This window comes from Dreissena polymorpha, chromosome 5 (genome assembly GCF_020536995.1).
Source record: "Dreissena polymorpha isolate Duluth1 chromosome 5, UMN_Dpol_1.0, whole genome shotgun sequence".
Classification (NCBI taxonomy): domain Eukaryota; kingdom Metazoa; phylum Mollusca; class Bivalvia; order Myida; family Dreissenidae; genus Dreissena; species Dreissena polymorpha.
Window position 1 is genome coordinate 85,537,554 of NC_068359.1, and position 17,410 is coordinate 85,554,963.

The 17,410-nt window shown below is 35.8% G+C and overlaps 2 protein-coding genes across 2 annotated transcripts; one reads left to right on the forward strand and one right to left on the reverse strand.

Annotated features, from left to right (window-relative positions):
* Positions 1–683: 683 nt before the first annotated feature.
* On the reverse strand, positions 684–14,359 carry LOC127881126 (uncharacterized). Its single transcript, XM_052428821.1, has 5 exons — positions 13,993–14,359; positions 13,396–13,568; positions 13,042–13,179; positions 12,463–12,692; positions 684–736 (listed from the first exon to the last, which is right to left on the reverse strand). The coding sequence occupies exons 1-5, from the start codon at positions 14,080–14,082 to the stop codon at positions 684–686; spliced, it is 684 nt and encodes a 227-aa protein (XP_052284781.1). The 5' UTR covers positions 14,083–14,359.
* Positions 14,360–14,828: 469 nt separating this feature from the next.
* LOC127831419 (uncharacterized) lies at positions 14,829–16,109 on the forward strand. Its single transcript, XM_052356404.1, has 2 exons — positions 14,829–14,834; positions 15,288–16,109. The coding sequence occupies exons 1-2, from the start codon at positions 14,829–14,831 to the stop codon at positions 16,107–16,109; spliced, it is 828 nt and encodes a 275-aa protein (XP_052212364.1).
* Positions 16,110–17,410: the final 1,301 nt, after the last annotated feature.

Consider the following 17,410-nt stretch of genomic DNA (forward strand, 5'->3'; position numbering starts at 1 on the left):
ATTATTGGTAAAATTAAAGATTACATTTTCTTTGAAAAAGGCAATCTTTTCTGCATTCAAACTTAAACAAATATTAATCAATTAATCACTAATAACTTGTTTTAACATTATAAATTGAATTAAAAAATATCAACACAACGAAAAGGTCATTTACGAAAACACATGGGAAACTACAAAATGCATCATGATATGTTTTTTTGATATACACACGAGATACTTGAGAACACAACTTACTGTTTATCTTTACTGAGCATTGTTACCAGCAGCTGGTCTTGAAGACCACATACTTTCCGAAGTGTGGACATGTATGGCTCACTAAGTATCAAAATAAATACAATTGCATACAACACATGAAAACGTACGGGGTTGCGCATGAGCATTCACCAAATAACAATTAAGCTTAATGTTGTGTTAAAAAGAACAGTTGATATCAAACTTCAGCATGTGAGTTGAGTTGAACGGCATTTTATCAACTATTCTTTGAATTTAAGAAGATTAATGGTTAAACAATATTTTATTTAAAAAAGTGTGTGTTATATGCTGTCCTCGAGTATCGACAAATTCGTATAATTAAACAACTGTGCCCCATGAATCAAAGGTTCCACTATTCTCAGAATGTGAGTGTATTTATTCAACTCATGAATGCGATAAGAATTCAGCAATAAATATGAAAAAATAACCTTTCAATTTTCTCCAGAAATGTTTCTTTGGTATAGAAGCGGACACATTCTATTGCCTGTAAAAAATAAGAACGTTTATATAAAGATAGGATAAGTCTTTTTTGAAACTATATTTCTGAATGTGTTTTCTGGTGCGTATCTAAGCAACCACTTTAAAGGCTGCTCAACGTAAATTATCAGGATAATAAAGATAATCATTCAAACTGCATGGACAATACATCATTCAGTTGGTATGCATCGATGTATTTGTGCTTTGTTTAAAATACTTAACATTAACAAAATAATGGGGAAAAAACAATATATTTGTCAATAAGATTTGATAGGCATTTGGTAGGAACCATTAAGAAATAAAGAACAACATTTAAGTCTTACCACGCAACTAAAAACTGCTCACCCGTATCCTTTGGCTTGTGCTACCCCACCAGAGAGGGACTTGGTGCTGCTCTGGAGCCATGGATTATTTTCTCTACGAATTATGAAAACAATATAATTTTCTACCATGCAAACCTTACATCGCTTTTATAAAATGTTTTGCATATTTTGAACAATTTATAGTATACAAGTGTTAAAAATAATTATTTTATATACTGTAATGGCGAGCCAACAGATCGCACCATAAGAGTGCATCGCACCAATATCATATGGGCGTGGTAAGAGGTGCTTATTTCAAATATAATTAATAGAACACATATTCATAGCTTTAATTTTTCATTATGATTGATTACAACAGCATAAACCAGCACAACTTTTATTTTAGCTCACAAACATAAGCATTTTGTAATGTTGTTGCGTTCAATCATTCAAAATGATTGCCTTGGGGTGTTTGAGAAGAATAATGTTTACCTATCAGAACGACTAGACACGATTTGTCGGGTCCTTTCAAGTGCAGCTTCCATCTTTAAAGAAAACACATTATATACATTTATCGTCTGAATGATCATTGACTGTGGCCCATTTTACAGGTGTGTAAGGGACGAAATAGTCTTAGTCTGTTATAATGGCACATCAAAATTGAGCCGTCACAGACAGTGCTGACACCATAAATAGGAAACAAACCGATAGGAACCTGTTTTATATACATGAATATCGGTTATGAACACACCAAGTAGGCAAGTACTGGTTATAGTACCAGGAAACGGACTCGAGAGCGTTTAAAATAAGCCCAGGCTTTCTATGCAATCAAGCTTTAAATAAATAGGCGTAAACTAAATACAACAGCTACGAATACATCACGATATTAGACATACTACTTCTTCATGTCAGCATTGAACTTTGATAAAGGAATACTCCTGTTCATTGCGACAAGCAGTCTCTACCGGCCCATCAGTCATGGCAAGTTGTTTTTGCGGACTAGCATAATACAAAACAATGATGAAGTAACATGGTTTCGCAATGTGTTCACTTTTTCGAAGGAATTTTCTTTAACGGAATAATAATCTAGGCACTTACATAAGAACACGCAGTTTGCGCACTTATGAAGAACGCTTCTTCTGCTGCAACGTCCTCTTCATCATCAAACTATAAGTAATGTTTTATATTAATATTTTTCATAATATATTTAAATAGCTTATTACATATCATAGGATGAATATTAAAATTTCATTTAAATATGCCCCTTGATGAATGACAAGAAGTGGTAAAGACCCAGATTTTTTTCATGCAATACAATGAAATACGAAAACGATATGGTGTATACGATTTGTACATACGTTTTGTTTTTTTTAAGTTTACAAATATACCATCCGATTTAAATAATAACACTTTTTAAGCATTTTGAGAAATTGGGATATATGCTCATTATATTGTTAATCATCTATTCATACGCCCATGTCATGTGAACTTTTGATTCTGTTGAATATGCAGTCAATCTAGTATGAATATTTGATCGTTTTAAGTATACAATTCTTAGTCGTCTTACCTGGAAAATATCAGGGATTTTATATTTCTTTTCTTTGTCTCCTTTTTGTCTTGTTTCAGCAATATGAGTGCTCTGTCAAAGAGTTTTGTAAAAATTTCAGCATTAACAATTAACAAAATAAATGTAAATTGACTCAGTGATTGTTGGGCGATTATTTGAAAGCTTAAAATGTGGCATGAACAAACAAATAATCGGCGTATAAAACTATGACCATATTATGTATTTCATTATAAGCTTTATAATGAATATGATTGTTGTTACCAAATCCATGCCTTTTTAACATTCCAGAAACGCATTTAGGTATATACAATTACAAAGCTCAGATTGATTGATTAAATGTATTTCTTTAATGAGGTTTCGGAGTTTTCAACAGTATTTCAGTGGTGGTCAGCTGATGTTCCACACAGGTGCGGAGATAATTGCCGTAGAAATAATTCATGAAGAAAACCCACACAAGTAGCGTGGCAAGGTTGTGAGCGAAAATAGAATCCTCAAAATTGTAGTACAGCGTTCTACCAACTTTCAATCCGTTGCGGTTATATTTGATTAAAAGTCACGCAAGTGTATGTTAGAAACGATTTAAAATCAAATTGATTGAAGATAGGTTTACATGTATATAAAAATGTAATTATTTATAATTCTTATTATATTCTCTGTACCTGTGTTTTACATGCATGGCATTGATAGATTTTCGGCTCATGGTTTACATCCTCCCCGACACAGCTAGGATGGAACCATCCTTGACAGTCACTGCACTGCCAATAAAGCCTAAAAATGAAATAAATTGTTTAAACCAAATACCCAGATCTTGGGGATTCCACACTGTACCATACGTACTAGTCAATCATACCTGCACCCAGATGTTGTCACGTAATGGATATTGTAATTAAGTAATAATTTTAAATTACGTATACATTAAATGCATCAAAATCGTAGTACATCAAACCAGTGCAGGATTCACGATTTTATTTGCGCTGAACTCAAATCAAATAGTCAAAAATATGATACGAGCGTAGTGAATTTACTTATAACGTGCTTGAGTTAAATACAATCGGATTGAAATATAAAGTATTAAATATTACTATTAGGACTGAATGAATCTGTTAAGGCACATGGTTAAACATAAAACAACAACTTAAAGTTTACCTTCCGTCGTCTGGCTTATTGCAAACACAATACATCCTTTGCGCGCCTTCTTTTTTTCCGTTTGAGGTCTGTGTAAATAAACGAAGAACGTTGGTTCTGAAAGAAGAAATAAAATACCATATCATTACCATTTGGAGGTAATAAAGGCAATATGGCAGGACACTGTTTGTACTATTATACATAATCATGCATATACAAGCATTTAAAGACACATACTTTTACAAACTGTTAAGCAAACAAGCTCTACAATTACTAAACAATATAAATACAGATGGGATGTCGCAATTTAATTGTTTGTTATAGCGTACGAAAAAAGCGAATATAACATAATTATGTGATGAAAGAAAGGAAACATGTACACGTGACATTTTAAGAAAATATATATACCATTTATGAATTTATTTAATAATTGTTTAAAACAATATTATGTGAATGGGTAGCGTTATCACATAAGCATTTTTTTCGAAACTCAAATGAATAAAATACACAGACTCCTATAATAGCATTAATGCAATCGAAAAAAAAACACATACTATCTAAAATTGTGAATAACAAACCTTTCGTTTTAACCTTTTGTTTTGAACAACTTCCTCTTCCACGATTGTACAAGGCAGTGATGCTAAACAATAATTAATATATTATACGATATGGCGTATAGTTCTGAATTCTTCTGACTTCTTTAACAACTGAACAAGTGAAAATATACAGCTGTATCTATCACTTATATAACACTTAGCCCAATACACTCTTTTAGAATAGGTAAGCGTATTGTGCTGATGACTGTAAACATATGTATTACATGTACCTGTAAAACATTTAACGACGACACGAAAAACAAGTTGTTTTGTCGGATTTATCACGAGTGGTTTGTAATAAGAAAAATGACATGTAGATTTATAACAGAGATACGAGTGCGGGAATTCATTTAATAGTGTATCTAATAGCGAGATTACTTTACGTGGTAACGTCAATTATTTATTTTAAAGTGCGATGGCGTTAGTTAAATCTGCTTTGAATTAACGCATGCTGATATCATATATCAAAATTTCACTCAGTCTAAGGATTTCCATGCCTACAACGTAATTTCAACAACACACATCGTTTTGTGCTGTCAACTTGCAATTCAATTTGAATAAGTGACAAACCTGTAGCGTTCTCTGTTATCACTACGTCTGTGTCAACAACCTGCTTCAGGTCCTCAAGGGTCTGTGTAAGAGTATTATTTTTTATTTAAGCGATTCCACAAATTCACGAGAAAAAGATGTGCGTTGTTAATTTACATGGTCATATTTATTGGGCACAAGACCGTGCTGATATTACCGATTTTGGAAGTACGCTTTTATAGATAAACATACGTTTAGCAAAAAAGGCGTGTTTCAATTATAAAATGAAACCGTGATTGAAGAAAGGTAAAAATGTTCACTGTAAAATATAATTACTTGATAACAAAATCAACCTTGAAAACTACATTGTGCTTAGTATTACAATTACCTTCACTTTATCAACCCATTTGTATGCGTTTGGAATATCTCCCCTGTCTTTCCTTGTAATAGTCTAAAATAAAACAAAACAAGCATTACGACGGTAGAAATACAGTACTGGAGGTATTAATGTTGATTTTCTTAAGTTTCAAAACCGGATGGTAGCTGTAAATGGTTTAAATACTAATGAATATTTTTCATTTCAAATATTTGTTTAGTGTTAATTATGATGTTCAAATGTGTATCTAGCTGTAAACGTACCCAAAATCCAATCCTGCACAGCATGCAGGAAAACTGCTCCCCGCCGTTTAGGATGGCCAGATCATCTGCTATGCACAAGGTTTTAAAATGGAAACTCCTTCAAAAGTATCACACTGCAACTGGAAAGCGACATTAAACTTTTTTTAAATCATACCTCTTGCAAAAATATCGCTTTTGAATCAATAAATTATGCCGTTAAAACAACCCATATCTACATTTTATCACATACCATAGTTATTAAGATACAAGATATTTTTATAATTAAACAAACATCTTGGATGTATAATTCTAACCTTTTGTTCTGCTTCATCGACTGCATATCCACACTTCGGACATGAATCAATAAGGAAGTCTGAAATAAACATACAAAATCAAGAGATTACAGCCGCATAATAAATTTGATAAAACTATACATTATTGAAATCGAAAAGAAACCGAGACTTACGTTTGAATGAGAGTAACTTCCTCGCTACAGAAATCTCTTGTCAGTCAAATCATGGCGTGTGATGTTTTCCATTTCAGAAAAGTGACCCTTAAGATGGGATTCCGCAAACTGAAAAGGGGGTGGGTAACAATAGTGATAATGGCTCCGTGTATGCTCATCCATGGTCTCGCAAAAGAAGTTTGTAAAAAAGTGTTGAATTATATTAATTGTCAAAATAGTAAACATTTATTTAGTCAACATCTTACGTTAAACATCTAGTTAATAATAGGCAAACAGAAAATCCGGTATTTTTTCTTTTAACAATCAGAGTAAACGTTTCAAGTAAAATTATTAAAATATTATTTCACAATAACTTATTGTAGCATGTTAAGACACAAGATGTGTTTGTGAAACACTATGTCCCCTTCTGAGCGATTTTGACCCATATATTTGACCTTTAATCTTGAAGGATGACATTGACATTGACCTTCCACCACTCGAAATGTGCAGCTCCATGAGATACAAATGCATGCCAAATATATATATATATATATATATATATATATATATATATATATATATATAAATCTATACTACCATTAAGCAATACACTCCGCAGTTGAATGAATCGACCTGAGATGAGTGCTCCATTGTCCCCGCATGCCACTGGTGTTTCACTTCTGCATCCGATGCGTGACTGCACTTGGCGATAAAGGCACTGAAATTTAAATGCCTAAATTATGAATAAGGACTCAACAGAAAAATGTACACAATAAAGATAGCGCTCATATTTTACTAGCACGTAGTTCCGTAAAGCAAGTTAAAACGACTTTTAAGAGTACATCGGATTTACTTCAACATACCAATCACGCCTTCTATCTTCGTGTCTTTACCATCTCATTTCTTACAAGAATTTTCTAAGAAATAAACTTGCCAAAACAAGTGTGTGTGTGTGCGTGCGTGCGTCCGCGTGTGTGTATGTACATGTGTCTATGTTTGCGTTGTGTGTGGTCGTGTGTGAGTGTGTGCGGGTGTGCATGGATGTGTTATATGCCACGCTTTTCTATTGAATAACAAGTGTTCACTATATTGTTAGACTTGAATTTGTAAAAGTAAATACGCACCACATAGCCTGCCTGGTAGAATCGAGCTCCGACGGTTCTGCCTCCGCAACCGGATTGTAGAAGTAAGTTATTTTTTTCTCCAGATCGAGAACCTTAAAAAAACGTGATTCGAATATAATATCTCGTTATTTATATTACAAACAATATCGTTTTTCTTTTACAAACCTAAAAACTCGAAATTTGATGTTTAATATTTCATACATCGATTAACATTCATAAGAACAGTAAATGGAAGTCCAGATTTTAGTGGTGGAGGAAATTCCTTAATGGGTTGATAAATAATTACCCAGAGACATCAATACAAATACTAGTAAATAAATAAATATGCAAAGGATATGTGTTGCTTGTTGTATAGTATCACTTTAAGTTCACGAGTGAACATAACAATTAATATTTTACGAGTGGCGCAGTTACGATTGAAAATGTTTATTTTCTACGATAACGAGTGGATTAAGCGATTATCTACCACTAACAGAACAAATATTTTGATTGGATGGACTGAGCAAGTTCTTGATGTGAGCTATTTTTATCAACTTAGGTCCGTCGTCCGTCGTCGAGCGTCGAACTTTTAGCGCGTTGCCACTCAAGAGGCCACATTTTTAGTCCAATGTAGATTAAATTTTGTCAGAATGTTCAACTACACGATGTAAAGGCTCATCAAAATCTGAGTAACGTGCGTCAAAAAACTAGGTCAACACGCCAAATTTTAGGGATAAAAAAACGTGAGCAATAGTACAAAAACAACACTTTTGGACGATGCTGGAACAGCAGCGTCCAAGGTTTGATAATCAGTAAAAAAAATCTTCACAATCGCGCCCTATGTAAAAGACCGAGCCAGTCCGATTGAGATAACTCGATTTTTCAGTTACTTCCCTTGGCATTCGCCACTGCGTAGGAGATTGCTCGTTGATTTTCATTGATAACATTCTCCTAGCAGAGTTGTCGTTCGTGTTGATAAAGGTAAATATTAATAGAACAACATATCCTGGGGAAACAGATTCAATAAGTGAATTAAAACGTTAATTTCAAATAAAAATTTTACATCCATTTTATTTTTATGGACCAATGAAATAACTATTTATTTTCTCTATTTTGTTTGATATTTGTTCTCGATTTAGTAAATAAATTGCGAATAAAAACATGTAAAATTAACTTTTTACGTGATCACAAAACTAAAGAATGCGAACGATTTCGAACCTGCAAATTGTAAACGCTGCACTGCTATGATATATATAGATAAAACAACATTATGTTTGAGTAATTGTCCGTCCCGCTAGCGCGGTGGTAAGGACGTTCGCTTTTTCACCTTTACGACACCGGTTCGATTCCCGCTCCCGGCGCAATGTTATATTTTGTATGTTTTGTGGTCACCATTCCTGACAGTTGTTTATTCCGGAAAATCTCCCCCCCCCCGCAGCATTTGACCATATAAAAAATTAAAAAGTATTTCAGTACAAAACAAATAGCTGGAAATTGCAGCTATCATTCAAAATTCGTCCCAACTGTCGTCAATCTAATCGTATGAGGTAGTAGTGCTGGACACACTCCGGGTCCCAACATTATGCAGCCTCAGCGCGGAGGTAACTCATTATCTTGGAAAAACACAAATACACACACTGGGTGCAGCCTAGGCGCGTATAGACGCAAACAAGGCAACAAACTCAAGTGCGGGCACAATCATTTAAAATTTACATATTGAATACGATATTCTAACAGAAATTACACAACCACCTAAGTGTACATACCATGTTTGATATTTCGTTCGATTGTTAGATTTCAGCATATACATGTATAAGGTCATTTCGCTATTAGTTAACTTATCCATATGTTCGTGGGCGAACTCGGATAGTCAAGTGCTCATATGATTGAGCTCACATGGTCCGGCTATGTGCTCATACCTACTTTCGAGAATCATCATGAATGTATTGCCATCCTTAATGAACAAGAATGTGACCCGCCTCCCAGTTTCGCTCAATGGGTCAAGTTACCCACGGGTACTACTTCCCCGTACCCCTAAACTTTTTTTCGTACCAAAAATGTTTCGTACGCAAATTTTTTTCGAACCAAATTTTTTTCGTACCCAAAATTTTCGTTCCCAAATTTTTTATCGTACCCAAATGTTCGTATCAACATACACAATTGTGGTGATATAGATAAACTTAAATTGATGTTTTATATCCATCCTCTTCAAAAGCATCGTCACACCAGTACTGCCAGTACTTTGATTACCACAAGCGTCTAATGTGAACATCGAGTGTGTGCACCAACAACAAATTTATAGCCTTCCAACTGAAATTGAACAGCACCGTAACATAAACTGTCTACGTATATAATCGACTTAAGTCATTGAACTCGTTGCAAATAACGGGGAAACTTTCAATAAAAGTACGGCTGCTCGTCATTACATTTTTTTATTTTTTAGCATAAATACAATATCATAAAGGCGGATTACCAAAATTCTCTTGAAGTTTTATTTTAAGGCACCGTAAACTGCATGGTAAACACTCAATTATATCCCAATATACTGGTACTGTCATTTAAAACAAAGCACTTGCATATGAATTCTATACTATCTACGATATAATTCAATTCCGTATTTTGTTAATACACATACTTAACTTTCATTACAATGTTTATAAAGTCCCTTCACTCACTGCTCTACAAAGTAAATACTATACAAAATAGTCTGGGCACCTCGTAGGATGGTGTGCATTGTGGAGCTCACCAAGTGCAGGACTTTTACGCCTAGAGCGGCCAGTTCACAAACGAGGAGCTTAAGGTATGAGTCAATGACCTTAAACGAAAAACATGATTTATATTATAATATTGACGTTGTCAAATACTTCAATAGTCACATGTACTAAACTGTATTCTACTGTTAGTTTTTTTCGTTATCATTGATAGTCGACCAGACAGATGCGTCATAGATAAATTTGAATTATTAAGAAAGATATAAATATAAAATCAATATTATATAAGTGTATTATTGTTATTTGTTAACATTCGCAAATATATGGACTCATTAAACTTTTCATCGAGTCAATTATATTGGTTCTGAGATCAACTAGACATGGTTTAAAAAACGAGCTCAATAAGATCGCATATATCCGACCGTAATTGTAGCAGAAAAAAACTGACTTAATGATAAAATATTGGTGGGTAATCAAAGTTTATATCTTACATTGTCTGTAAGCCAGCCAGCTTCATCGAGTGACCGGATGTCGGTGTCGGTCACAAGTGTTCCGCACACCTTCGCGACGGGCACGTCACAATCCCCTGGCAAATTCCACAACAATTGGATGGCTTCAACTGTAATTATGTACAACACATATGAACTAGTTTCTTAGTGTAGATTTCAGCACAGTTGAATCGAAAACAAGTTATCATCATATGTTACGATAATATTTTTCATATATTTTAATTAAATAGCATTAAATTAAGATTTTAACTAAATAAAATAAAATGAACTAACATATACATGTATAAATATTACGTCTCTGCGAGCGAATTGTTCCCGTATTTAGAAATAATGAAGCACACGTGCTTGTTTTTAAATATCGCAGCCGATAGCACTACGATGATATTATAAAAGAGTGTGCTTTTGCATTTTGGTTAAAAAATATACCTTCTGCATTAACACTGCACTTTGGTTGCGTAAATGATCGCCCTTCGGTGTCGATTGGAGCATCGTGAACTCGCATGTCTTTGAAAATAAAGATATTATATTATTTAATTTGTTATTATACGATGTTATAACAGTTGCATATATAGACATTGTGTTATGAAAGCAAAACACTGCGCGTAAATCGATTGAATGTCTTTTTGTACGCAAATTTTAGCTTGTACTCTTATAATGAGAAGACAAACCAACCATACATATTGACGACAGAATCAAGTGGTATAATGGTATCACCTTTGGATATGGGTACCTCGCGCATGGGCCCCTCTGAGGATAGAAATCATTACATTATTCCTAACAATACTTGATGCTCAAATATAAACGATATAAAAAAAAATCACAATTTATTTTTCCATTTGCCTTCACTAAATATCAATCGACCGTTAAACACAATCCACAAAGAGAAATATCAAGCGTACAACATACCTTTATATATCTTCCTATTCTTTGTGGGTTTGCGACGCAATTTCAGACTTAAAGTCCTTTTAAGCACTGGTCTGTCGGTCAAGGTGCTTGATTTTGGAATAGCACTTATGACTTTATCAAAGTCATTGATGACATCTTCTAGGACGTTACGTTCTTGAATAATGTAGCTCTGTTCTTTAAGAACGTCCAATTTTTCCCGCAGTGACTTTTAGAGGGCATTTGTCGATACTTCTGCAATATATTAAATATTATCTGCATCCACTTATTATGCAGAAGTTCAAAGAGACTAGAGCGGTTTTGTTTATTTACCAAATAAAACAGGATATATATCAAACCAACGATATATACAGCGTTCAATCTAGGGTGTATATTTTATTATTTTAAAAGTGTTTTTCATTTCCAGGTGTAACTTGGTTAAAGCGTTATTTTCCGTCACTGTTATCGAGCAAATTTAACTTTGAAAAAGTGTGAATCAACAATGCGCAATAATTTTTAATTTGTAAATAATAACTATAAAATATTATAGTTGTTAATGCAAATAAGACCGACGGACAGACCGATAGTTAGCTAGTATACCTTTCTGGTGTACAGCAGTCTGTGAGGGGGCTTCTGAAGAGCTTGCATCATTCGTCCCATACAAGGATACTAATGCCGGCTTATCAGTTTTGTTCGTATAACATGCCGTGTCAACTGAAATATAAATTAATGTCAAACATGATACCAACCGTTAAAATGTTACATTAAAATGGTGATTAAAGCATCCGCGTTAAAATGGTGGAAATAATTCGGTTGATAGTTTTACGTTTTGGTCGTTTTAATCGCAAATGACACGTGGAAAATATACAGAGGGAAAGATATGTCAGTTTAAAATTGATACATGTAGTCGAAAAAGGAAAAGTAGTTCAGATGATATTAGATGATTACATTATATCAGATGATACAATACCAGGGGAATTAAAAATTGTAGTTTCCTTTTACAAACTCATTTTCGAGTTATAGGACATTACATGTATATTGTATATTAATCAGTCAGGTGATTAAATTTGTCAAATAAAAGTCATTGGCTGACAAGTTCCAAGTATGAAAAAAATTACAAAATACAATTTTCGTTTTGCGATACCGACGCTGTTATATAATATCTTTCAAATGGTATTTGTTTCAATTCAAAGACAAACATTGAAATAGACATATGCATGCTTGTGCAAAGAAAATTGTGTGATTTTTTACAATTTTAAATTGTTAGCTTCTGTGAACAGCAAAACTGGATCAAGGCTTACATATTGGTGAAACATAATTTGTTATTTAACATAACCTTAAACATACCTGCATTTGCGTAATCGACATTCAAAAAGGGTGATTCTCGGACGCTTGAGCCTAAAGCATCCCAGTTGTACGAATCGCCGGATCTCAATATAGAAAACATATGTTTGCATGGCAACATATTTTTCCCCCAGGCAAAACATGAACACTTTGCAAACTGTTTCGTGTCACCGAGGAAGACACTGTGTTTTCCTACAGAGAAGTAGCCCTCATCATTCCTCACGATATCAGTCCTAAAACACATCATATCGAACATTTAATCAGATGCTATATACTGTAAAGAAGTATGATACTATTAATCATACAATTTCAATAGCATTTTTGCGCTGTTATATTTGAAAATGCTTTGTTATTTATTCCGACTAATTGTATCATTTCATTTCCCAGCGCACTTTAGTATACATTGTGTACCAAAGTTGTTTTAAAGGGATCATATTAGGTAAATGAGATATGGACATATTAGTTAATTGCGTCGTTATATTCTGCTTCCGTATTTTAGCGCGTTGACCTTACTGATTATGCAGTTGATGCATACACATCGATTGATACATAGTAGTGTTTATCATTATAATAGAAACAAACTCTGGTATTTCCTTGGACATCTCCATCATCTCAAAACACGTCTTAATGACATGTGTAGGCCGTTTGTGCAGAAAATCTGGAATGTCCGGGTTAATACGACTGAAGGTGCCAATCATAGCCTGATTCTCTGCAACGTAACTGTAAAATGAAAAGAGCCCAAATGAGTCCTTTCGCACTTCATTTTACTTGATTAAAACATATCCGTACTTGGTGATCATGGGAGGTTTTATTAATTCAGTTATATAAGCATGCCAACACAGCAATTTATTTGTGAATACCTTTGCTTTTGAAACGATTTTATGTAATGGCATATTATATAAAATAGAAAAGTTTTGTACAGGAGTCTTCCATCACCTGCGATACTTATCCGGAAAGAACTGTTCTATGAGGGAATTAACAGTCCGGGACAGTGTGGTCTGAGTCTTTCCCTTGAGGTAAGAGCGCTTGAAGGACTGGTGTAACCTCTCTAATCCGTTGTTGGTGTGAACATTGATGTTGAGCTCAGCGCGGTAGCACCTAGCCCATCGCTGCATAATAGTCAAGTTTTAAATATACATGCATAAACATTTATATGCTGAAAAGCGAAAATAAGAGGAACGAACTTGTGTTTCGCTAATCTTTACAAAAAATCGCTATAAAAATGCTTGATGGATGAGCACCTAAATTAAATATTATTTTTATTTAACCACTTGCTCCCTTAACAAAAGTGTACGTTCTAAAACTACGTCCCTCAAAGACACCAAGTACTGGTTATTTGCCCAGGAAACGGACTCGAAAGCGTTTATATAAGCCTACGGCTTTCGATGCAATCGAGCTAAAATAAATAGGTTCAAACTTAACTAAAACTACTTTAAGGAACATCTCATAACTCAGTGTCGGTAGCTTGTAGTTTGAAAAGAGCAAATGATGTTGATTTGCATCAAATTCTATTTTACTACTGCAAGCAATCACCTCTTTCACTGGCAACCAAATCCTAGACATGTAAGAAGAAAATCTGACATTTCCCCAAAATGCTGATTCTTGCAATTTCCCCAATGCCATTTCAGACTTGATTTCAGATGTTGCTGGGGCTAAAGAATGCAGGTGTTTCAAAACACTGTCTGTATCCGAGACTTGGTTTTCTCTTTTCTTTAGCCACCGACTCCACGCTTGCTCCCGGTGGAAGTCGCAGATCAGCACTTTTGCATCTGTTGTGCAAAAGAAATAAAATGTTCTGAATGCATTAAGTTAAAGTTTCAAAATTACTTAACATTGAATCAACATGGTGATGTCAATCCATGGCTTTGTTAATAAGTCTGAAACAAATTATACATGTATATCTCATTGCTCTTTCTTTATGTTTTGAGCTATATAAGTATACGTACTAATTTGCGGGTATCATTAGCGAAAATTGAACACGTCATTTCGGTAATAAACGGTGCCGTACACAAATTGTATACCCAAGTGTATCGTAATTAAAAGCATTCATGCACGTCACATTTGTTTCGGACCTTTTGAGCTATATCTTTAAAATACATTCGGATTATAGTATGAACAATCCTAAAATAAATTTACTTATATATATTTTAAAATTGGCATTAGTAATACGCATTTTTATTTAAGATAAACCGACACCTAGATATATAACATTTAAACACAACATATTATGTAATATAACATGTTTTAGAAAGAAGAAGGGTATGAGGCGTTTTTATACGAAGAAAAACATTTACAAACATGAGCATGTTCCCTTGCCTGGATATAGATATTCCAGTGCTGAAATTTCTTTTTCGTCGAAGTCGGTCATTATGAAGGTAGGCACCCATTCAGAATTATTATCCTTAAGGATGCGAAGAGCTTCGCTTATGGATTTGGTCGTTTCATCTTCTGTAATAAAACAACCAACGACCTGAAGGTCCACGTTGGTCTTTACGGCCAGAACAAATAGCGGCAATGTGATCTTTGTTGTCCTGTAGGTAGCGTCCAATAGGGTGATGTAGCCCCCATACCTCTTTAGTAAACCCTTCAAGGAAAGGTCACAGGCACAATCACTTGGTCACGAAAACATGCAGCTGAAGAAATGCATTGAACGGTTGGAGACAGACAGGCAAATAGCCATCGCAGAGGCTAAGCAGCAAGTTCATGAAGAGAAGGAGAGAAAATAGCGAGAAATCTTAAGATTAAGGTCAGAGGCACAGTCACTCGGTCAGGAGAACACTCAACTGAAGGAACGCATTGAAAAGTAGGAGAAAGTTTCAACTAATCAGTTGGAGAAAGCCCGTGCAAATCAGTTGGCGAAAGCTCGTGCAATCTTCAAGCGTTTGAAAGCAGAGAAGTCGGAGGCGATTGCTAAGAGGAAGTCGAGACTGAAGGAGAACAAAATGAAAGTGGAGAAGGAGAACCTGCAGAAGCAGGGCAATGACTTCCAGAATATGGAACGAGAAGTTAACCAACTGCAAACGAGACTGGCACAAAGTGAGGAAATTTTCAGAAAGATGAATGAACAACACAACCACACAATTCTGAAGAGAAGTGAGTTGGATATGTTGATCCATCAGATGCAGGTTGAGGCTGATAGACAGAAGGAGGAATACGAGAGACCGGTAGGTGAAGCTGGTCACATGTCAGATGCTAGGCTTGCCCAGTTGGCTGCGTACCATGAGAAATACGAAGCTGAGATCCTGACCCAGCATCAGACCAGTTTGCTGGAGAAGGCTGAAGAACATGCAGCAGACCATCAGGAGGTAGTCAGTGGATACAAGGCTCAGAAAAAGGCTGCTTGTGAAGACCAAGCGAGGGTCAGTGAGTCAGCCAGTCAGGCCACTGAGTTACAGAAGGCTCCGGAATGGGGACAAGTGCAGATGGACAAACTCATCATCACACTGAACACTCCCAGAGTTGAGCAAGAGCTGGAGCAAAGTAGCATGATGTTCAGTACCAAGATGTTTAATCATAAGGCAGGAGCAAGGAACGGCAAACCTGATGCTTTGTGCAGGAAAAACATCGAGGATGATCGTAAAAAGTATAAACTTGGTCATGATTTGGAGGACATAGATGATGTGCTCCCCATTGGAAACAGTTTTGGATAAAGGGCATGAGAAGGCACGGGAAGTATGGGATCCGGGTATAGTCAATACGGAGGTGGTTATAAACAAGGTGGATGATCCGGTCTATGCTGGATACTTCACACTAGAAAGCGAAAAAACACAAACTTTCTGTGAGAGATCCGGTCTATATGCTGGATACTTCACACTAGAAAGCGAAATAACACAAACTATCTGTGGGTGATCCGGTCTATATGCTGGATATCGCGCACTAGAAAGCAAAATAACACATACTATCGGTTAAATGGGACGGACCGGGAATGGTGACACGGCTAATATCTCCTTATCTGTACATCATAATGCATAAGAATGTGGTCAAAATTAATCCCCAAAATGGGCAAGTTAAGAAATTAACCGACTGACTGGACAATTAGGTGTTGACAGTGATGAAACCTTTTATTGTATGTGTGTAGATAGCCAGATGACAGTTTTATGACCAAGTGCGATTGGTGAGATATTTGGTTTCATGGGAGATGTGTCGATGTGAGAGATGAGGAAGGTGTGAGGATGAAGTGTCCAAATTGTTTAAAAATGTAACTCACACTTTGGGCTGAAATATTTGAAAAAGTGGTTATTTGTTTTAGCATGTCTGACTCCGGCTCGGCAACTGATAGTCCTAAAAGAGGGTGGAGGGAGTATATGGAGAAGACTGCCCGGGTGGTACAGGAGATAGAACAGGCTAACGCAGAAGGCCGAATCCAGTATGGCAGGGCAAGATAGCTGGTGTTTGCATGCCCTGGGCCAAGTCCACTCTTCAAGGTTGGAGCAAGACAAGCGTCATGAGCTACTGAAAGGGCAATATGACATTGCAGTGAAGCAGCTGAAGTACCGTTTTGTTGCTGATCTACGCTACAGAGCGGATGTCATTTGCTCGAAGGAATTTGTTTCGAAAGCATTCGGCAAACCTGCGGCCAAGAAAAAGTATCTAGGATTGTCACTGAATGCGCGTCCAAGAGGTGGTAAGGTGTTGCAGACAGCTGGACGGCTGAGTACCTTCTCGAGTCTACAGTCCGGGTTTCCAGCCTTACCCACTACGGCATCAAAAGTCCCGGCAACTGTTTCGCTGGGAGAGATCAAGATAGAGAAGGCTTCTGGGGACGACGAAGTGCTGCCCATGGAAACCGAAGTCCTTTCGGTTATAGCGCAGGAAGAAGATGACCCGTCAACTACTTCTGTCTTCAATGCGTTGGACGAAGTGGGACAGTTCTCCGTCGTTGATGAAGTCGGGCAGTGTGAAGACACCCCGCTGATCATGACAGAAGTAATTTCTGTTTCAAGCGACTCTG